Source organism: Dromiciops gliroides, chromosome 1, assembly GCF_019393635.1.
Source record: "Dromiciops gliroides isolate mDroGli1 chromosome 1, mDroGli1.pri, whole genome shotgun sequence".
NCBI lineage: Eukaryota > Metazoa > Chordata > Mammalia > Microbiotheria > Microbiotheriidae > Dromiciops > Dromiciops gliroides.
Window position 1 is genome coordinate 625,405,098 of NC_057861.1, and position 23,118 is coordinate 625,428,215.

General features: G+C 39.2%; 2 protein-coding genes across 3 annotated transcripts in view; one reads left to right on the forward strand and one right to left on the reverse strand.

Annotated features, from left to right (window-relative positions):
• The first annotated feature begins 1,061 nt into the window (after window positions 1-1,061).
• RAB11FIP3 (RAB11 family interacting protein 3) overlaps window positions 1,062-23,118 on the forward strand; it is a 156,375-nt gene continuing 134,318 nt past the window's right edge. For both annotated transcript variants that reach the window (XM_043967092.1, XM_043967100.1), the window contains exon 1: window positions 1,062-2,166. In XM_043967092.1, the coding sequence (XP_043823027.1) occupies window positions 1,075-2,166 (1,092 nt within the window). In that variant the 5' untranslated portion in view covers window positions 1,062-1,074. The remainder of the gene's footprint in view (window positions 2,167-23,118) is intronic.
• On the reverse strand, window positions 10,692-11,122 carry LOC122728459 (40S ribosomal protein S12-like). Its single transcript, XM_043967112.1, has one exon. It carries the CDS (start codon window positions 11,120-11,122, stop codon window positions 10,724-10,726), a length of 399 nt encoding a protein of 132 aa, XP_043823047.1. The 3' UTR covers window positions 10,692-10,723.

Below are 23,118 nucleotides of genomic sequence, written 5' to 3' on the forward strand. Positions count from 1 at the left end.
CTGCCTCTCCTTGAGGACGAGGACAGCACCAATCCTCCCAAGGGCTGTGGGGGAGGAGGCTGGGAGCCAGCGCGGTCCCAGATCTCTCCATCATTCAGCACCACCTCCGCGCACCCCGGCACAAGGCAATAAGGTGACGTCACCGCCCAGGCAGCAGCGACGGTGGCGGCCCCGCAGTTCTCATTTCAACCCTCGCCCTCCCCCAGAGGGAGAACCACAGGGCTCCCTGGTATGTCCCTGGGGCTCAGCACCTGGGGTAGCCCTATACCCACACTTCCACCTCCTTTTTCGAGAAGGCGGAGAGAAAGACCCTGGAGCGTGAGGAAGGAACCAGCTCAAAACTCTCAAGTTTCCACGTAGCGATCTAGCCATTCTGGCGCCCGCCGCAGCAGGGCCTAGCCCAGCCGCCGCGCCGCTCTTTTATAGTCATCCCACAGGGGGCGGGGCCAATCCCGACGCCCAAGAACGTATTGACGCCACGCGGCTGGGAGAGGGGGCGGGGCTAAGGGCTTGGGCTCCTCTGCCTCCCGACTCTGCTACCCTCCGCCCCCTCAGCTCCCGGGATCGAGTCCGAGATTAGAGTGGCCAGGCCGGTGGGTTCTCCCCTTAGGCTTGCCGGCCTGTCACCTCACTCCAGCCCGACCCCATCCCAGCCCTTTTCCTCCCTCCCTCATCGTGGGCCTCTTCCCAGCCGCCATGGGCCCCCCCGCGCCGCTCCCGGCGTGTGTGGAGAGATGAGGGCGTCGGTGGTCAAGATGGATGCTGGGGCCCGACGGCCCCAGCAGCAGCATCGCCTGCTCCCGGCGCTGGAGAGTCTGGTGGTCCCTGAAGAGCAGCGGCGCCCGCACGGATGCAGTGATGCTCGCGGCAGCCGCCGCCGCCGCCCGTCCTCCTCCTCCTCCTCTTTCTCCTGCTGTGTCTGAGGAGGTCTTTTGTCTGCGTCCGAAGCCGCAGGGAATCACCCGCCACGCAGACCCACCGTCGCGGGCCGCAGCCTCGCCTCGGCTGTGAAGGGGTGGGGGCGGGGTGGGGGCTGGTTCTCAGTCGCTGGCCGCCCTGGTCAATTTCCTTCCCATGAAAATGGAGCCGGATTTATTCGTGACTCTGTCCGCATCAGCCGGGCCCACGTCGGACTCCCTGCTGACATTTGGGGACCTGTTTCCAGAGCAGAAGGGGAATTACTTCCTCATGGACCTGGAGAAAGTGTCGGAGGAATCTAGGGGACAGGTGCCCGGTTCGGATCTGGTGCTGCTTCCTCCAGAGACCCCCCCACAGCCCTCGGTGCTTTTAGGGCCTGTTCTGCAGGAAACGGCGTCTGTGGCTTTCCAGCAAGTTTTGGGGGAGGTGAAGCTCCACCAGGACTTATTTTCTGAAGGACCCATCAAATATTTGTATCGGTTAGAAAATCAGGAACTCTGTCTTTTGGACCAAGAGACCAATACCCCTGTCGCTGACATAAATCAGGATTTACCTGTTAGTGACAAGCAGATGTCTTTGCTAGATGTGGTTAATAAAGATTCTTCTGAGGAGGATTTTAATACAGCTATTACCTTGGTGCAGGATCCGGTAGGCTCCGACCGGTTAACAGGTTCTGAAGAGCCGGAACAGGAGGACCTTTATGCACTTGATTTGGGCCCACCTCGGTCACCTCCACAGGATTTACAATTGAGCATAGAATTTAGGGAGCAGCAATCATGTACGGAAAACTGCCTTCAAGAAAGTGATGACATTCTTCAGGATCAAAGAGATTTTTACTTAGGCATGGACCAGGCTGCTTGCCCGGACCCCAAAACCCAGCTCTCAGGACTTGATCCAGTTTTTTCCTGGACTAAAGAGCCAGAGGATTATGTGCCCGGAAGATGCCAGAAAAGTGTTTCATTAAGTGCGGAGGACTTAAATCATAGTTACCAAATTAGTAATGAAATAAACTTCTTTCCCTCTTTCACTACTTCCACTTTGTGTGATCTGAAGTTAGATATAGTTCAGAATAACCTGGGCCAATCCTCTGATTTCAACCAGACTGAACCAATTCCAAATGAGCCTTCAGGGTGTCAGGAAGATGTCCCTCGACTCAGAGCTGTATTTGATGCCCTAGACAGAGATGGGGATGGTTTTGTCCGAATAGAAGAGTTTGTTCAATTTGCTACAGTTTATGGTGCAGAACAGGTAATATAATCTGAAATCTCTCTGATTTAGGTAACTTGTTTGTATGTCCTTGAGTATGTGTCTCCTATAATACTTTCTATTTCATCTGAAAATTTATCTCTAAAAGAGCTTCTTCCATCATGAACAAACAATATATCTGTTTACACTAAATATAGGGCAATCTTAAAATGTATGTAACAAAGATAATAGCTTTGGGAGTTTATTTTCTCCCCAATTGGAGTATCCTTTATCTCTGATAATACTTCATTGAATCCTCTTAAACCCCACCCCCCTCCCAATTTTGGTTTTGTGTCACTCCGGTACAAATACAGTAAATATCTTATAGACCTAGTGAGAATAATTCTTATTAATTTAAGCACAGAATAGTCTTGGATGTTAAATTTAAGGGGTCAACCTTAACCAAAACCCTGGAATTAAATAGCTGAGATTTCGGGGGTGAGGGGGTATGTTAAGGTAATACATTAAAGGTAAGGACCCATACAATCCCAATTTTGTTGGAGCAGTTTTAAGGTCCTATTAGTGGCTTCTAGTTTTGAAGTTATTTTAAAATGTATGATTAAGAATTTTTCTGAATAATGGGGAGTTTTTATTTATTTTGAGCAAGGAAAAATAGAGTAATTTTCCCTTACTTCTAATTTATTTTCTGCCTATGCTTCTTGGAATTATTTAATTACTAAATGCACAAATTAACAGATGATTAGTATTCGAAGGGAAGGTTGAGTTTGAACCAGCTACCTCTGGAACCTCAGGCAAACTCCCTCTGCCTGAGCTACCAGGCAGGAAGCTCAAGGGCTCTGTACAGTCAGCAAGCAGCCTTTTGGCTTGGCAGCCAGAGCCTGCAGTGATGCTGCTGCTGGGTGGGATTCCTCCTCCTGCCTGTCAGTTCTTCGCTCTTCCTCTTCAACTCGGTGGCCTCCTCACAGGGCTTCTCTCCAGCAGGAGCTAATCATGGTATATTGTGGATCCAGATTTGGAAGGAACCTCAGAGACCAGCTAGGGTGACTCCCTTATTTTATAGATGAGGGAAGTGAGGCCCAGAGAGTTTAAATTACTCACCCATTCTCCTCTACTCTACCCCCTCCCCCGTTTTACAATTAGGGAAACTGAGGCCAAACAATTATTTTCCCCATGACTAAACTAGTCACCCAATAATAGTAATAATACCATTTTAAGGTTTGCAAAGCATTTAGCTTAGAGCAGACTCGTGAGGTGGGTTTTGCAAGTGCTATTACTACCTTCAATTTATAGATAAGGAAACTGAGGCACTGAGCAGTAAAGGAATCTGACCATGATCACAAAGCTAGTAAGTGTGGGATTTGAATGATTCCAAATCCAGTAATCTGTTACCATGATCTCCTAATGCTTCATATGCATTCTTTTTATACATGCCTCTAACTATACATAGGAATTGTCTTAAGTTTTATTACAAGATTTTATTAGTGGTGGACATAATTAAGTTTTTAGTTTACCTTAAGCATTCCACTAGTTTTTCCAGAAACCTCTCATTAAACATTGTCTGATGATTACATTCTTTGAAATTTTTAAACATTGTCACAAGTTCTTATCTTAAGTGGTCCATAAGTTACCATCCTTTTCACCAAACAAGGCTCATCATTTTCAGACATATTTGCATTTGTGTAGATAGCACAAAATCATCACGGTTCTTATGTGACCTTGCTCATAGCAAACTTAGAAGGCTATTTCCCCATTCTTTTGTAAACTACAGGGTAATAACAATTTCCTATATGTGGTTCTGATAGAATTTTATACTTTGCTGACATCTTTCCTGTACATGTTAGCATTAAATTGGACATTAAAGCATATTCATGGGGCAGCTAGGTGTCGCAGTGGATACAGCACCGGCCCTGGAGTCAGGAGTATTTGAGTTCAAATCTGGCCTCAGACGCTTAACACACACTTACTAGCTGTGTGACCCTGGGCAAGTCACTTAACCCCAATTGCCTCACTAAAAAAAAACAAAACATATTCACAATTTGAGCAGAAATCCTTTTAAAGATAAAATATAGTATCAGCTATTCAGGATACTGTTTACTTACTGTAATTATCTTTGTAAATCAGCCCTACCTATAACAACATGATATTTATGATATCTGTTTATTTATTTAGAATTTATATTTTCCCAAATTACATGTAAAAACAAATTTTGGCATCAATTTTTTTTTAACTTTGTATTCCAAATTATCTTCCTCCCTCTCTCCCCCTTGGCCCAAGAACTCAAGCAATTCAATATAAGTTATACATGAGTAGTCATGCAAAACATTTCCACATTAGTCAGGTTGTGAAAGAAAACAGACAAAAACAAAACTTATTTATGATATCCGTTGTTCAGAGCTGTAAATACATGTCAGTATAGCTATATCATAGTTCATTGAGTCTAGCCCAGGAAGGTATGGAGTAGGCTACTTAAAAAAAAAGTCTCTATGTTGTCAATTCCAAATGACATCAAACCTCCTCTCCCTCTGCCTCTACCCCCAACCCCCTCCTTGTAACAAAAAAGTATATTTAAGCAAAACAAACCAACACCTTGGCTTTGTGCCTTATTTCATACTTAGTATGGTAGAAAGTGAGTCAGAGGATTTGCCTCTTATGCATACTACCTGAGTGACCTTGGGTAAATCACAATCTCCCAGGGCCTCGTTTTCCTCATCTGTAAAATGGACTGTATGGCTTCCATGGCTCTTTCCAGCTCTAGATCCATGACCTGTAAATGTCCCCCACTAATCAGAGATTTCTGATGTCTTTCAGGGTTTTCATTACACTGTCGTGGTCATTGCCCAGAGATTGTTCTCTTTTTCCTGCTTATTTTGCTCTACCTCTGTTTATACAAGTCTTATTCCTCTGTAGTCTTTGTAGTTGTCTTTTCTTATGGGGCAAATAATGTTACATTAATGTAGCATGATTCATTCAGCCATTGCTTAATTGATGAGCACCCCCTTTGTTTCAATTTTTTTTCTTGTTGCCACGGAAAATACATGAGATCTTTCTGTCTTTGATTTCCTAGTGTTACATGTCCAATGGTGATTTCCCTGGGTCTGATGGTACATAAAGTTTAGTGCCCTTTCTAGGAATTTATAGATTTTGTTCAGGAATGGTCAGATCAATTAATAATTCTAATAACAGTGCATTGATGTGCCTGCCTTCCCAAAGCCCCTCTAACATTTATCATTTTTGTCTTCTGGTGCTTATTTGCATCCTGAAAGTATCTATTAATTTCAGTTATTAAATGACATATACATCTGCTTTTGAAGGTCATCCTTATGTTAGTATTTCTATCTGGAATGAGGGGTATAGCTGAGAAGTGACACATCTACCAATTCCACATTTACCATATTGGGCATCTCTATGGTAGTGCTGTTCCTGTTTCTATTTTGAAGCTTTTTCTCTTTGCCATGTGGACTTGACAGTACCTTTGTTTTTGGTTTCTATATAATTGTGTGATTTTTTAAACCATTGCCTGTGCCCTATAACTTCAGAATGTAGATGGGTTTCAGTTTGTACTTGTGAAAATACTTCTTATACAGATCATTAAGTTCCAGCATTGTGTGGAATCTTGGTATAGGGTAGCCAGCATAGCCTAGTAGAATAGAATGCTGACTTGGAGTCAGGAAATCCTAGGTTCAAAGCCTGCCTCCAAAACTTACTAGCTGCATGACCAAGGGTAAATCATTTAACCTCACATTCTCTTCATCTATAAAATGAGGATAACAATATCTATACCATTATTTTACAGGGTTGTTGTAAAGGCTCAAATGAGTGAATGTGTATAACCTGCTTTGCAAACCTTAGAACAAAATAGAAACATCAGTTATTTTTATTATCAAATAGTTCCACTAAATTTTCCTACATCTTAGGTTCTCTTTCTGGTTTCTTATTTATCTTATATGATTTCTATAAATTACATGTCCTCATTTAATAGCTAGAAAATACTTTGAGAAAAGTTTCATCTTACCGACTTCTAGATCCTTAAAATAATATCCATTTGGAGGACTCCTTGTCTTCCCTTTATTGGTTACAGTAAGAAAAGTTTGAATTGTTATTTAGTGGGTTGGTATAACAATGAATGAATCAATTCAATGAATATCTCATAAGGAGCTACTGTGTGCAAGACTGAAACTTACCTCCTTCATGGCATAAAGGTGACTGGATTCTTAAAAACTATGCTGGTGGGGCAAATTTTACCAAGCTGGAAGACATCAATTATAAGCATATTATTTGGTAGTATATAATCACAGAGAAAGTGAAGAATAGTTGATATTTAGGTAGCAGTGTTTTAAAAAGGTCAAACTTTTGTAATAATTGGTAAGGTAGCTAATACAAGGGTTATTATATGAATTTGATAGATTAAGAAACAGCAAGATTGAAGTGACTTGGCTGTGGTCTTGAATCCAGGGTCACTGTCATTTCCATTGTACCATGCTCCCCTTTAAAAAAAAAGTCATTTTGGGATTTGAATCTTGAGTCTCCTCTTTACTTGGCAAATATTTTAACCAACACTCCTGTTCTACAAGCAGATCAATAGGCAAAATAATACCTTGACAAAACTTTAGAGTGAAAAGAGACTTTAGAGCTTACCTGGTCCATCTAATTAAGTTACAGGAAAAACAAATATTAAAAAATCTTGCTTTAAAAAAATAAAACTCAGGGGCAGCTAGGTGGCGCAGTGGATAGAGCACCTGCCCTGGAGTCAGGAGTACCTGAGTTCAAATCTGGTCTCAGATGCTTGACACTTACTAGCTGTGTGACCCTGGGCAAGTCACTTAACCCTCATTGCCCCACCAAGGTCCCCCCCCCCCCAAAATTTATAAAGTCTGGTCAAATGATAGCACAGGTTTATTGACTACTGTCAAATGACTACTGGCTAATTTAATAGTTAAATTTTCATTTGATTACTGTTTTAATTTGTTATTCTAACAAGTATATTTTTAAAAATTTTGTTACTATTTTGTTTTTATTGCCAGTCATTTTCCCTTACCCCTCTCACACCATACCAATTGAACCCTTCCTTGTAACAAATAAAAACATTTGAGTAAGACCAATTAACATAGCTTCTGACAGTGTATACCCAATTCTAACAAATGTTAAATTTATTCACTGTTGTAATTCCCCTTTATTACTGCTGGGTCTTGTCTATGGTAGGCACAAATAAAATAAACTTTGAATTGAATCAGCATGAAAGTAATCTTAGGTCCAAGATATCATGTTTATTATCTTAAATAAGCAGCTTGTAGTGCAGGCATATATAAAATAAATATCTTTTTCCGTTTCCTCGACAATGTTATGATACATTTGAATTTTATTATGTCATCTTGTGACAGATCAGGTGTGGTATAATGTAACTTGGTTTCAAAAGAAATTAAGTTGAAGTCATGTGAAAAGAAAGAGAGGACTATAAATAAATCTCTCTATATTTTTAAAAGTAGATGGTATAAATGATTTCTTCTTTAAACATTAAATTGTCCTTGTTTACTATAAATTATAAAAGTATGTTATAAGAAAGGTTCACTTATCAATCACAACTTCTCAGGACAAAAAAAAAGGTTGAATTTAAATTTTACTTAATTAAAAAAATAGATGTAACTAGACACTAAATTTATGTCCAACAGAGAAGGCCATACATGAAAAGAATCATATACTTTCCAGTGACTTTGGGTGGAAAGTACCAGTCATTGTCCTTTTCAATAGTCATGGGAATGGAGTTACTTTCAGGAAGAACTTTGTTAATGTTCACCTCAGTGCCACTATTGATGGGGGGTGGGTGGGTAAAATAACTCATTTTCCTCCCCCATCCAGTTAGGCTTTTTGTTGTTGTTGTTTTGCTACCCTTCTTACTACCTACTAAGAACCTTCCTGCTTCCATGATTCTTTAAAAAAATTTTTTCCAATTACATGTAGTCTCTTTTTTTTTTTTTTTCTGGTGAGGCAATTGGGGTTAAGTGACTTGCCCAGGGTCACACAGCTAGTAAGTGTCAAGCATCTGAGGCCAGATTTGAACTCAGGTCCTCCTGAATCCAGGGCTGGTGCTCTATCCACTGCGCCACCTAGCTGCCCTTCCAATTACATATAAAAACAAATTTTAATATTCAGTTAAAAAAATTTTGAATTCCAAATTGTCTGTCTCCCTCCTTCCCCTATTACCTTATTTGAGAAGGCACTCTATTTGATATGTTATACACATGCAGCGATACAAAACATTTCCACTTTAGTCATGTTGTGGAAGAAAACATTTAAAAAAAAACACAACCCTGCAAGAAAAATGAAGTTTTAAAAGTATACTTTGATCTGCATTCAGACTCTGATTGCTCTTTCTTTCTCTGGAGGTGGATAGCATTTTTCATTACAAGTTCTTCAGAAATGTCTTGGATCACCGTATTGCCAATAATAGCCAAGTCATTCACAGTTTATCATCATATAATACTGCTGTTACTGTATGAAATGTTCTGGTTCTGTTCATTTCACTTTGCATAAGTTCATGTAAGTCTTTCCAGGTTTTTCTGCTACTCTTTCTTTGTTTCTTTGTTTCTTTGTTTCTTTTTTTTTTTTTTTTGGTGAGGCAATTGGGGTTAAGTGACTTGCCCAGGGTTACACAGGTAGTAAGTGTCAAGTGTCTGAGGTCGGATTTGAACTCAGGTCCTCCTGAATCCAGGGCCGGTGCTCTATCCACTGTGCCACCTAGCTGCCCCTACTCATTATTTCTTATAGCATGATGGTATTCTATCACAATCATATATCACAACTTATTCAGTCATTCACCAATTGATGGACATCCCCATACTTTCCAATTCTTTGTCATCACAAAAGAGCTGCTATAAATATTTTTGTATATGTGGGTCCTTTTCCCTTTTTTATGATCTCTTTGGGATATAGACCTAGTACTGGTATTGCTGGGTCAAAGGGTATGTACAGTTTTATAGCCTGTTGGGCATAACTCCAAATTGCTCTCCAGAGTAGTTGGATCAGTTCACAACTCCAACAACAGTGCTTTAGTGTCCCAATTTTCCCACAACCTCTCCAACCTTTGTCATTTTCTTTTTCTGTCATATTAGCCAAACTGATATATGTGAAGTGGTACCACAGAGTTGTTTTCATTTGCATTTCTCTAATCAATTGCGAGTTAGAGTATTTGCTGGGTGCAGGGGAGTTCTGAAAACTACCTATTCATATCGTTTGGCTATTTATTAATTGAGGAATTACTTCTTTTAAACTTGACCCAATTCTCTCTATGTATTTGAGAAATAAGGTCTTTTTTTATAAAGAGAAATAAGGTCTTTATCAGAGAGTTTAGTTGTAAAATTTTTTCACAGTTATGATTACTAACTGTATTTCACACCCTCCATTCCATTTTCTTTTTTTTTTCCTTTTTTTTCTTTTAAAATTTTTTAAAAGGCAATTGGGGTTAAGTGACTTGCTCAGGATCACACAGCTAGTGTCAAGTGTCTGAGGTCGAATTTGAACTTAGGTCCTCCTGAATCCAGGGCCGGTGCTCTATCCACTGCGCCACCTAGCTGCCCTGCTCCATTCCGTTTTCCCCATTTATTCTTCTCTTTCTTTTTCCTTTCACCCTGTCCCTCCTCAACTGTTTTGCTTCTGACCACTGCCTTTCCCAGCACCCTTCCCCCTTCTCTTATCCCCTTCCTGTCCTAAGTGCCTGTAGGGCAAAGTATATTTCTATATCCAATAGAGCATATATGTTATTCTGTGTTTGAACCATTTCTGATGAGTTAGGTTCAAGCATTGTCTGCTATCCCACCTTATCTTCCCCTCTGTTGTATCAGCTCTTTGATGCCTCTTTTATGGGAAATAATTTACCCCATTCTACCTTTCCTTTCCCCCTTCTCCCAATCCACCCCTTAATTTGAGTTTTTTAGATATCCCATCGTAGTCAGTTCACACTGATCCTCTCTGTCTATGTATACTGCTTCTAACTGCCCTAATAATGATAAAGTTCTTAGGAGTTACAAATATTATCTTCCCATGTAGGAATGTAAATAGTTTAATCTTATTGAATCCCTCTTACCTGTTTATCTTTTTATTTTTCTTTTGACTCTTATATTTGGAAATCAAATTTTCTATTCATCTTTGGTCTTTTCATCAGTAGTGCTTCAAAGTCCTCCATTTCATTAAATATCCATTCTCCCCCCTCCCCCTCGCCCCAAGGATTATACTCATTTTTGCTGGCTGGTGATTTTTGGTTGTAATCCAAACTCCTTTGCCCTCTGGAATATCATATTCCAAGTCCTCTGATCCCTTTATGTAGAAGCTACTAGGTCTTGTGTTATCCTGACTATGGCTCCACAATATTTGAATTGTTTCTTTTTGACTGCTTGAAATATTTTTTCCTTAACCTTGGAGCTTTGGATTTTGGCTGTTAAAAATTCCTGAGAGTGTTCATTTTCCTATCTCTTTCAGGAGATGATCAGTAGATTCTTCTATTTTCTTTCTTTCTCTCTGGTTCTAGGATATCAGGGCAATTTTCCTTGATAATTTCTTGAAATATGTCTAGGCTCTTTTTTTTTTTCAGACCAAGGCTTTTATTTACTCATTTCTTGCATTTAAAATATTCTTCGATGACATCTTTGGCCTGAGATTCCTTGCCATAGTCTTTAACAACAACGCAACTGCAGCCAACCACTTTGTGGGGCTTCCCCTCTCTGTCAATTTTACAAAGGCCTACCCACTCACCCAGCTTCTTGTTGTCATCAACCTTAATCAAGTTAATTTGGTGCTCAGCACACAGGGCTTCAACCAATTTTACATACATAGGTTCATCACAGTTGGAAGCAAGAACACAAAGATGGGCTTGGCGTTTGTCCAAGGCTTTGGCGGCTTCACGAATTCCACAAGCTAGGCCATCGTGGATGAGTGCGGTCTTCAGCACTTCTTGTAGAGCGGTATTAACATCCATTACACCTCCAGCAGCAATGTTTTCCTCGGCCATGGCAGCGGTTCACGGGTGAAGCTAAATCTTGAAAACACCCGGGAGCCTCTGCCTCCCGCTTGATTCAGTGGCGACAGGGAAAGAGCTAGGCTCTTTTTTGATCATGGCTTTCAGGTAGTCCACTAATTCTTAAATGATCTCTCCTGGATCTATTTTCCAGGTCACTTGTTTTTTTCCCCAATAAGATATTTCACATTTTCTTCTATTTTTTCATTCTTTTGATTTTCTTTGATTGTTTCTTGATGTTTCATGGAGTCATAACTTCCAGTTGTCCAATTTTAATTTAATTTAATTTTTTTAGTGAGGCAATTGGGGTCAAGTGACTTGCCCAGGGTCACACAGCTAGTAAGTGTTAAGTGTCTGAGGCCGGATCCGAACCCAGGTACTCCTGACTCCAGGGCTGGTGCTTTATCCACTGTGCCACCTAGCTGCCCCCAATTTTAATTTTTAAGGAATTATTTTATTTAGTGAGCTTTTGTACCTCCTTTTCCATTTGTTTTTCACTTCAGTGAATTACTGTATATATTTTTCCATTTGGGAAATTCTGCTTTCTTTTTCGTGGATATTAGTGTCTCTTTTACCATTTGATCTATTCTGTTTTTTAAGGTATTACTTTATTTAGTATTTTTGTGCCTCCTTTATCAAATTGTTGATTTTTTTTTCATGATTTTCTTTCATCATTCTCATTTCTGTTCCAAAATTTTCCTCTATTTCTCTTATTTGATTTTTAAAATCCCCTTTGAGTTCTTCCAGGAATTATTTTTTGGAAACCAATTCATATTTTTCCTTGAGGTTTTGCTTGTAACTGTTTTGACTTTTTTTGTCTTCTAAGTATTTGTTTTGACCTTCCCTGTCACCCTTTTTATGGTCAGGTTCTTTTTTGTTGTTGTTTACTCATTTTCCTGCCTATTTCTTGACTTTAAAAAAAAAATGTGTTCATTTATTTTTTTGGTAGGGCAATAAGGGCCAAGTGACTTGCCCAAGGTCACACAGCTAGTGTCAAGTGTCTGAGGCCAGATTTGAACTTGGGTCCTCCTGAATCTAGGGCCAGTGATTTATCTACTGCCCCACCTAGCTGCCCCCCTATTTCTTGACTTTTAACTTTATGTTAAAATTGGTCTCTGTTCCTGGGGTGGAAGGAGCACTGTCCCAAGCTTCAGGTTTTTTATGCTACTGTTTTCAGAGCTAGTTCTGAGGGTCTGTAAATTTTCAGTTCTTTGAAGGTGGTATTATTTAAGGAGAGGTGTAGTCATTGCACTCCTGGCTTGTGCCTTTGTCTGTGAGCAACCACAAACATTCTTTTCTGTCCTGGGGCTGTCACCAGGATCCCTGCTCCCCCGCTCCCCTGCACCCACACACTCTAGTGTTCTATTACTTCTCCTCACCTTGGGACTAGGATCCAGAACTAAGTATGGGTAGTACAACAGCATACTACACCCAGTGCTAACAAATCTCTTTCTGACCAGTTGTTGACCCCTGTATAGTCTATGGGCTGAGCCCTCTAGAAGCTACAACTAGCTGATAGACAACACCTGAAGCTGACTTGCTGTGGCATGGCCTGTGCTACACAGCACTCTTCTGTCACTCCAGTGAGACATACCTTTCCTTCTGACCTTCTAAATTCTCTTGGGCTAGATAATTGTTTCACCCTGTCATTTTATTGGTTCTGCTGCTTCAGAATTTGTTTTGAGATATTATTTTAAAGTTATTTGAAGGGGAATTTGAGAAAGCTTAGGTGAACCCCTGCCTTTACTCCATTGGCTTGGCTCTGTCCCTTTCCATCATCCTTTTGATAGGAGTTAGAACCCTTTTTTTGTGCTAGGATTACAGATAGGAGCTCTTTTGAGTGCTATAACTATCCTCTTTCAGCTTTTATGAATGTTGTGTTTTGCTCCTTGCTATAGTCATAACCCTTGGCAAATGGTAGGTGTTTTGGTCTAGGGACTAAAGTGTAGGGGCAATAAAGAAGGCTATTCAATGCTAAAAACTCAATAAAGTTTTTTTTTTTTGATGGAGACCACACTTAAGTAAGGAGCAATATTAAACTCAAGTGGTACTATAGCTAATTCTTTTCTTTAGACTCTGAAAGCAGTCCAAATATTAATACATTTAGAGTCAATAGCTAACAAAATAATTGTGGAGAAACTCAGGTTTTTTTTTCTGTTATTAAATTTGTTGAATCTTTCAGAATGTTGAATTAATATGTTCAGTTGCCTGCTGTTATTGGATTGCTTATTCTTATTAATTGCATGAACTTTCATTAGAAAATGCTTGTAGTTTTCTAAAAGTTTTGCTACTCATGACAATAACCTTCATCATCCTCTAAACTACTATATTTTTAATTAATTTCCCAGGGAAAAGTATGATACTATAAATAAGCGAAAGAAAGGTTAGATATTTTAAAAGAATTGTTTTACTGGGTTCAAGGGCTTATGGAGGAAAAGGGATTTTAGGGAAGAGTTCAGTATACCCTAAATAAGATTGTCTTTGGCAAAAAGAAATTACTTGAATAAATACCTCTTTGTCAATTTGAATCAAAATGCTTGATGTTTAAGTTTTATATACTGCTTCTAGTGAACTTGAAACAACTTAAGAGGGAGAGTTGATTCTTTTTTGAGTTGGCATTGCTCTGGTCACATTTTTGGTGGGGTGTTTCTGTTTTTCATAAATTTTAGAATCAAAACAAAAATTGAGTCCAGCTGTCCTATCTTGGTTTAGTGCTTGTGCTACTGGGACATGTGTTCCAGCTGCTGTTTTGTACTGAAAGCTGCTGAAGAAGATCCATGGAGTGGGCAGGGCACATTGTACGGTAGTGGACATTTAAGAGCCCTAAGATCTTCTGCTGTGAGATTTTATAATATTGATGATTTTAAGTTTTAAGGGCATAAAAACTTGGAGAATTTTTAAATAATAAAGACAAAGATGACAGATTATTCATTTTAGACTCAGTATTGCCACAGTGTTAATTTATACTCTTTCCCACTCACAGCTTTCCTTGTCTTGAAACAGACAACACCTAATGCTATTTCTAGTCTTTATCTTTGGGAAGGGAAAAGGATAAAAGACCTTGTTGAAATGCTTTTTTTTTTTTTTTGTTAAATGGGCTAGCTCCCTCTCCCCCCCCCTTTTTTTTGGTATTGGGGACTTTCTCCTCCATATTTACTGAAGTTTACGTATGGTCTCAAAGCTGGTTCCTCTCCACAGTAGGTCATCAGACAGAGACTTTATAACTGGACGTCAGGGATGTTGTAGAGGTTATTCTTTAAGTTGGACTATATGTTAACCTCTGAGGTAGATCATTAGAAATGATCATTGCAATGGAAAGTCCCTTCCAACTCAAAAATTGTGAGTGTGAAACTTGCCTACTAAGTGATAAACATGAAGTGATTTGTAACAGTGAAAGGAGTTCCCATGCTACAAAATCACAGATTATCCAAGTATTCATTTATAAGCCCCTAAAAATGACATAGGCACTTGCAGCAGATGTCTAGGTACTGGTAGGGAAATTCTGTCTCCACCTCACTTTGTAGATGCAAGAGGTACCATTTGGCCAACTCTAGGCTAGTGGCTAGTAAGCAAGAGCTCTTCCCTTCTTTTTATATTTTTTTGGGGGACAGATTGAGACATATGTGATGTGTAGACATGAATGGGTTGTGATTTACATTGTTGTTATCATTATCTTTTTCCAAAAGTCAACCCTCAAATGAACATGCACATTTCTATAAAGAACACTACCATCAATATTACATCAATCGAGTTCCATATAGATTGTCACCCATTGTTGCACAGAAGGTAGGGAGATGCAGTCTCATATCTCTTTTCTGGGGTAGAGCTTGGTCATTATAATTATGCAGCATTCTTTCAGTTTTCTTCTTTCCATTTACATTTTTGGAGCCATGTGTATATTGTTTTCTTGATTCTGCTTATTTCACTTTATATCAGTTCATGAAAATCTTTCCCGATCTCTTTGCATTTTTCATATTTGTCTCTTATGGCACAGTAATATTATGTTACTTTTATGTACATAAATGTTTGGCCACTCCACAGTTGATAGGCATCTACTTTATCTCTAATTCTTTGCTACTACACAAAGTGCTGCTATAACTATTTTGGCATATATTGGACCTTTATTTGTGTCTTTGACCTCCTTGTGGGTATATATCTACCACTGGGGTCTTTGGGTCAAAAGTTATGCCATTTTAGTTAACTGTCACCATAATTCCAAATTCATAATGGTTGGATTAGTTCACAGTTCTACCTGTCTTTTAGTGTGCCTGTTCCTACATAGCAGTTCCGTCATTTGTTATCTTTTTTCCATCTTTTGACATCATCATTACCATTTTCTAGATGTGAATTGAAACCTTCTAGTTGTTTGATTTATATTTTTACTGCTAGTGATTTAGATCAATATTTCATATGGTTGTTAATAGTTTAAAGCTCTCCTTCTGAAAAGTTTGTTCATATTCTTTGATCCTTTATTCACTGGGGGAATGCTTTTGGTATTATAGATTTGTGTTATTTTCCTTTATACCTTGAATATCAGACAAAGGATGGGGGCAGCTAGGTGGTGCAGTGGATAAAGCACCAGCCCTGGATTCAGGAGGACCTGAGTTCAAATCCAGCTTCAGGCACTTGACATGTACTAGCTTTGTGACTCTGGGCAAGTCACTTAACCCCCACTGCTCCACACACAGTCTGATACAGGAGCCGCAGCTCCTGCTGCAATGAGGACATCAGAAAACTGCGCTCTCTGTTGCCCATTGGTTCCTGTGTCTCATTCGTTTTTCTTCCTCCAGAGCTTGGAGGCCCACCTCAGCTGTGTGCAAATTGCTCCTGAGTACTGAACTCCATCGGGCATGGTCCTTGGCCATCTCCTCCCAGCTGCTGATGTCCCAGAGCCCTCAAGTCTCGCTTGCATACATCTCTGTAGTGAAGCTGGGGGCATCCAGCAGGTCTTTGGCTTGAGGCTAACTTGCCAAAGAGTAGGTCTTTAGGAATGTGCCCGTCTTGCATGCGGTGCACATGACTGAGCCAGCGCAGCCGTCTTTGTTTCAGTAGTGTGTAGATGCTCGGAAGTTTAGTGCGTTGGAGCACTTCTGTGTTGGTGATCCTATCTGACCAAGATATGCCAAGGATGCACCAAAGGCAGCACATGTGGAAGCTGTTAAGCTTCTTCTCTTGTCTAGTGTATGGAGTCCATGTTTCACTGCCATACAGTAAGGTACTCAGGACACATGCTCTATAGATGGCAAATTTGGTTCGTCTTGTCAGTTTACTGTTTGCCCAGACACACTTGGCAAGCTTAGCCAAGGTTGAAGTAGCTTTCCCAATCCTCTGATTGATCTCAGAATCAAGTGACAAATTTTCACTAACAATAGAGCCAAGATATGAGAATTGGCTTATGACATCCAACTGGTAGCTACCATTGTGTATCAATGGAGGCGACATAGCACTCTGACACATGACTTTCATCTTTTTAAGATTAATGGTTAGGCCAAAGTCCGTGCAAGCTTGGGAGAAGCGATCCATCAGGGTCTACAATTCATGCTCAGAGTGACAGGCAAGTGCGGCTTCATCGGCGAAAAGCCCATCTCTAAGGGTGCTACCTCTCACTATGGTTTTGGATCTCAGGCGTGAAACGTTGAACAGGCCCCTGTCCAACCAGGAATGCAGATAGATGCCATCAGTTGACGAACCAAAAGCATGACGTAACAGCATGGAGAAGAAAATTCCAAACAGTGTGGGAGCAAGCACACATCCTTGCTCGACTCCGCTATTTATGCTGAATGCTTCAGAGGTGTTGCCTTCGAACTGTATGGCACCCTGCATGTTGCAATGAAAGGAGCGAATCAGGCTATGGAGTTTAGGAGGGCAACCAATTCTCGAGAGAATTTCAAAAAGACCTTCTCTGTTAACCGTATCAAATGCTTTGGTCAGGTCTATGAAGGCAATGAAGAGGGGTTTTCTTTGTTCTCTGCACTTTTCTTGCAGTTGGCGAAGCGAGAAAATCATATCAATAGTTGACCTCTTTGCTCGAAAGCCACATTGCAATTCGGAGTAAACACGGTTGGCAAGTTTACACAGTCTAAGCAAGATGACCTTGGCAAGCATCTTCCCAACGACACTGAGAAGAGAAATTCCTCTGTAGTTGTTACAGTCACTCCTGTATATATATATTTGTATATTTGTACGTGTGTGTGTGTGTATGTGTGTGGCAATTGGGGTTAAGTGACTTACCAGGGTCACACAGCTAGTAAGTGTCAAGTGTCTGAGGCTGGATTTGAACTCAGGTACTCCTGAATCCAGGGCCAGTGCTTTATCCACTGTGCCACCTGGTTGCCCCCAAAGATTATATTTTAACAACAAGTGAGAAAGTAACTATTTTTAGGAGAAACCTGTGTTATGGACATTTTGAAAATGGATGTTTGGAAATATTTCCATTGTTATGTGATTTTTATTACTGAAAATTATATGTGTGTCATGTCTGTACACTTAAGACCCTTGGAAATAGAATTTTCTAACCTCTTCAAATGAAGAGTCTCAGTGGATTTTGTACCTATTTGTTAAAAATATAAAAATGCAACACTTTCAAATTAGTTTACAAGAATAACTGACATCAAGCAAGACAGAAATTTATGAACTAATTTCTTTTTTTTAATAATAAACATTTTTAGTTATAGTTTTGAGTTCCAAATTTTATCCCTCTTTCCCTCCCTCTCCTCCCCCCTCCTTCAGGCAGTAAGCAATTAGATGTGGGTTATACATGTGCAATTATGTAAAACATTACCATATTAATAATTTTGTACAAGAAAGCTTGAATAAAAGAAAAAAATGAAAGAAAGTGAGAAATACATGCTTCAGTGTGTGTTCAATTAATATCAGTTCTTTCTTTGGAGGTGGAGAGTATGCTTCATCATTAGTCCTTTGGGATTGTCCTGGATCATTGTATTGTTGAGAATAGTTAAGTCATTCACAGTTCTTCATCGAACTCTGTGCAGTGTTTTCTTGATTCTGATGAGCTGAATTTCAACTCAAACTTTTTCATGATTGGTGGGTGGAATTAAGGTCAGTGTCATGATTTAGTAAGCACAGCCACTTCCCAAATGAAAGAATCTGTCCTTCTTTCATTTGTAGCTACATAGTTTTGTGGAGCATTTTTTTTCACATATGACAACCTTGAAATTAAATAGCAAAATAAAATCAACTCAGATCCATGCACAAATACATAATTTACAAATAAATATGCATGGATTTGGAGAAGAAGCAATTTGTAGTGAGTAGAGAGCCAGCCTTGAAATCAAGAAGACATGGTACCACATCAGAAACATAAAACTTTAAAATACCACATCTGAAACATGCTGACTGTTTGACCCTGGATAGTTTGATTGACCTCTCACTGCTAACCTTCAGGCAGCTCTCTAAGATTGAATGTTGCAGAAAACCAATGCTGAGGAAGTTTCTTTACCTAGAGTTTTCAAAGCAATGAAATCACAGGTCTAGGAAAATTCCCTGAAAATAACAATCATCTTATCTTCTAGTAAGCAATTTATAACCGTGTGGTTTTGGATATTTTGTTACAAATCTTGAACAGAGATTGATGATAATTAAAAGTGACTTTACAAATAGTGCTATTGAAATAATTATTTAGTGAACCTCTGAAAAGTCTAGGTATAATACCCTTTTTTTTTTTTTTTTGCAGGGCAATGGGGGTTAAGTGACTTGCCCAGGGTCACACAGCTAGTAAGTGTCAAGTATCTGAGGCTGGATTTGAACTCAGGTACTCCCGAATCCAGGACTGCTACTTTATCCACTGCGCCACCTAGCTGCCCCTGTATAATACCTTTTAAGGAACAGCTCACTGGAAAATGAGGCATTTTGGAAGGCACATTAAAACTTTAAAAAAATTATTTTTAAAAAAATTATTTAGAATTTTATTTTTTCCCAAATTACATATAAAAACAATTTTAATGTCGATTTTTAAAACTTTGTGTTCCAAATTCTCTTCCTCCCTCCCCATCCCCCTTAAGAATGCAAGCAATTCAATATAAGTTATACATGTGTAGTCATGAAAAACATTTCCACATTAGTCACATTGTGAAAGAAAACAGACAAAAAAAACTCGAGAAAAATGAACTTAAAAAATTGTTTCATGTGGTTGAAATAAAGTGAAAAACAGCAAAAAAAAAATTATGTTTCAATCTGCATTCACATTAAAACTTTTGAGCAGTACCCTCTCCTGAGCACCAGACCAACATTACCATTTGCTTCTTTACCCTGTAGAATTAGGACCATTGAGGGGAGAGCCTCATTTTTGTCTCTGTAGCCCTAGCACCTATTACAATGTTGGTATGTAAATGCTTAATGCATGATTGCTAATTGCAATCATTTTACATCTTATTTTAACACTTTTGGCCCCAAATTCAACATGTCCAAAATGGAATTCATCTTCACCCCTACCCCATAAACCTTTTCCACTTACAAAGCTTTCCCATTTAACTTTGCTGTTTCTGTTAATTGACACCAGTCACTCAGGCCCCAAAACCTCTTTAGTACAGTAGTGGGAAAAGAGCTGGACTTGAATCCTAGATTTTGACACTTACCAGGACCAATCATTTAACTTCTCTGTGCCTCATTTTCCTTCTCTATAAAATGTGGGAGATAAACTAGGTGACCCCTAAAGACCTTTCCAGCTTGAAGTTTGTGACCCATGATTTCTGATCCTCTCTCCTTTGTTGTCCCAATATCCATTTGATTGCTGAGTCTTTAGTGTTCCACCTCTAAAAAAACAACAAAACACCCTCCTTTCTAGGCACCTAGGTGACACAGTGGATAGAGCCCTGGGCCTGGAGACAGGAAGATCTAAATTCAAATCCAGCCTCAGACACTTAATAACTGTGTGATCCAGGGTAAATCTCTTATGTTTACCTTATAGTTTTATCAGTGGTAAAATGGAGATGATAACAGCATCTCTCTTGCAGCATTGTTGTGAAGATCAAATGAGATATTTGTAAAGTGCTTATTTAGCATTATATAAATACTTATTCCTTTCCAGTTCCTAGCTGTGGCAGGTAACCCTAGTTTTGGCTCTCGTTACCTCTAACCTGGACTGTGCTCATAGTCTCCAAACAAACTGCTCTCTCCTTTCTCCAGTCTATTCTCTGTACCACTGCCAGAGTGCTTAATGCTGAGCCCTGGTCATGTGATTCTCCTGTTTAGAAACCTTCAGTAACTCCCCATTGCCAACAGGAAAGCACAGAATCCTTTGCTTGGCATTCCAGGACCTTTTACTATCTAAACTCCAGTCTGACTTTCTGAGCCAACTTTGTACTTTGTGTTGTAGCCAGATTTGACTGCTTGCTGTTCCCTGAACTGACCTGGCCCTTTCCTGTCTCTGTCTTTTCTCGATCTATTCCCTGTGCCTTTAATCCCTTCTTCCTTGACACATGCCCCATTTCTGCCTGTTAAATCTTACCTAACCTTCAAAGCTCAGTGGAGTTTGCCTCTTTTCACTCCCCTCCCCCCTCACCACATGCCAGATTGGTGTCTTCCTCTTCTAGTTTATGTAGCATTTTTCTGCATCTCTTTTGTACTTCCTACATCACTACAATATCATTTGGACTATAGTTATTTTTGTACGTGTCTTCTTGTAAGTTCTTTTTTTTCTTCTTCTTCTTTTTTTGGTGGGGCAATCAGGGTTAAGTGACTTGTCCAAGGTTACGAAGCTAGTAAGTGTCAAGTGTCAGAGGCCATATTTGAACTCGGGTCCTCCTGAATCCAGGGCTGGTGCCTTATCCACTGTGCTACCTAGCTGCCCCCTCTTGTAAGTTCTTTAAGAGTAGGGACCAAAACTTAGCATCTTTGTCACCTTGCCTTTAATAGCTACTCAGTAGATATTGGTTGTACTGAAATTTTGTTGAGTTTTGGCTCATTATATTGAATGAATTGTAGCCTAATGGTTTGACAGTGTTTTGGATTTTTAGTGACTTCATTTTAGCAAGAAATAATTTTAAATTTTAGAAGAACTAGGTTTATTGTTTTAAGGTTTGAGATTGTATTTATCTGGAGTTAGTTTAGACAGGCTTCTTTAATAGTTCAGTTCTTTTCTATGTTATCCAAAATAGGCAGTGAAAGGAAGAGACAGAAAGTACTTGGAAACACTTTTTGGAAATACATCATCTGCTTCAGGAAAAGCTTCTCGTTAACTTGTTCCAAAACACAATACTTAAGTCTCCAATCCCAAACTGCTTCCTTTCTTTTACCTTCCCAGTTTTTTTGGCTTCCTATTTGGCAGGGTGAATGATAATTCCATCATGTAACTGTTATATAGCGTTGGAAAAATTACGTGAGATTCGGCTTATTCTGGATGATTCTAGTGTATATTTAGAAGAACATGTGAAGGGAAAATATACTGCAGTTGATGACATTCTGGTTGAATGTCTCCAAGGGTAGTGTGTTCTGAGTGTTATTTTGTTGAAACTTGTTTTTAAATGTGTGTAAAATGTGGTTAATTCTTACTTGTTTTATACTTACTAAGATAATTCGAGGATAAATTAATGAAAATGCCTGGAGATCTTTGGAAGGATGACATTGCAAATTCAGAGCATAATTATTTCAAATAGAACAACCAGCAGGCTTTAATTTTCCATAAAACACTTCTGTGTAGTACCTTAAAAAACATAACTGTGTTTCTTTGCATAAAAATTTAGCTATCTGGATTAGGGTCATGTTTCATAAAACATTGAATAGAGAATTTGGAGACTAGGAAAGTTATTTTCACTATGAAATTATTATTAATCAACAGTTTATTGAGCAGTTAGTATGTGTTGAGGATACCAGTTTATCCCATGGGACTGCAAAAGAAATTTAAGCTAGCTCTTGGCCTTAAAGACTTTAAGGTTTAAAAAAGTTTGTGAAATAAAGGAGAGAAAAAAGGAATCATTCCTTTTAAGTTTTTTTTTTCTTTTTTTTTTTTTTTTGGTGAGGCAATTGGGGTTAAGTGACTTGCCCAGGACCACACAGCTAGTAAGTGTTAAGTGTCTGAGGCTGGATTTGAACTCAGGTCCTCCTGACTTCAGGGCCAGTGCTCTATCCACTGTGCCACCTTGCTGCCCCTCCTTTTAAGTTTTAAAAGGGCACATTGCACTCTTGTCATTTTTCACTTTGGGTCAGTATTCAACAAGTTAGACCAAGTTTTACATCAATAACTCCATTTGAAGTGAATATCTTCTGAAGAATGTCTTTTGTTCTTTCTAGGAGAGTAATTTATTGGTTTTGTGCCAGTAACATAGACAGCTATATTCTGAATTTAGAATATAGTCTTATAAGTACATAATGATGATAGCTTATACTTACATGGTAACTTGTACTTTACTAAGCATCTTTTTTTCGTCACAAAGAGCCTGTGAAGTAAGTAGTACAGTTATCTCCATTTTACAGATTAGGAAACTGAGGCTCAGCAAGATTAAGTGTCTTCTTGTCCATGGTCACTATGAAGTTTCACTAGGTCTTGTAAAGTCCTAATGGTTACTGTGGCTATTAAATGTTGGATCTAGGACCTGGGTCTGAATTTTCTAGGCTTCAAAGTGCCACGTTCTTTCTTCTGTTCTATGTTGTGAAATATAATAGTGACTTCTTGCTTGAATGCAGTGCATTGAGTTTGTGATTGTTATTAAACATTGACAGGCATTAAAAATCCATTCTGAAAAGTTCTGGCAAATTCATCTGTTACTTTAAAAAAAAAGACTTACCTTTCAACAACAACAAAAAGGAAGAAAACCAATAACATTGGGTATGAAATTGATTTTTAAAGAGAAAATTAAATAAGTTATTTGAACATTCTAAGAAACAAAAGATTTTTCTTTATGTTTGTGGCAGCTAGGTAGTACAGTGGCTAGTACTGACCCTGGAATCAGGAAGCCACAAATTCAAATCTTGCCTCACACTCTTCCTAATTGTATGACCTTGCCCAAGTCTCTCAGCCTCAGTTTTCCTTTTTT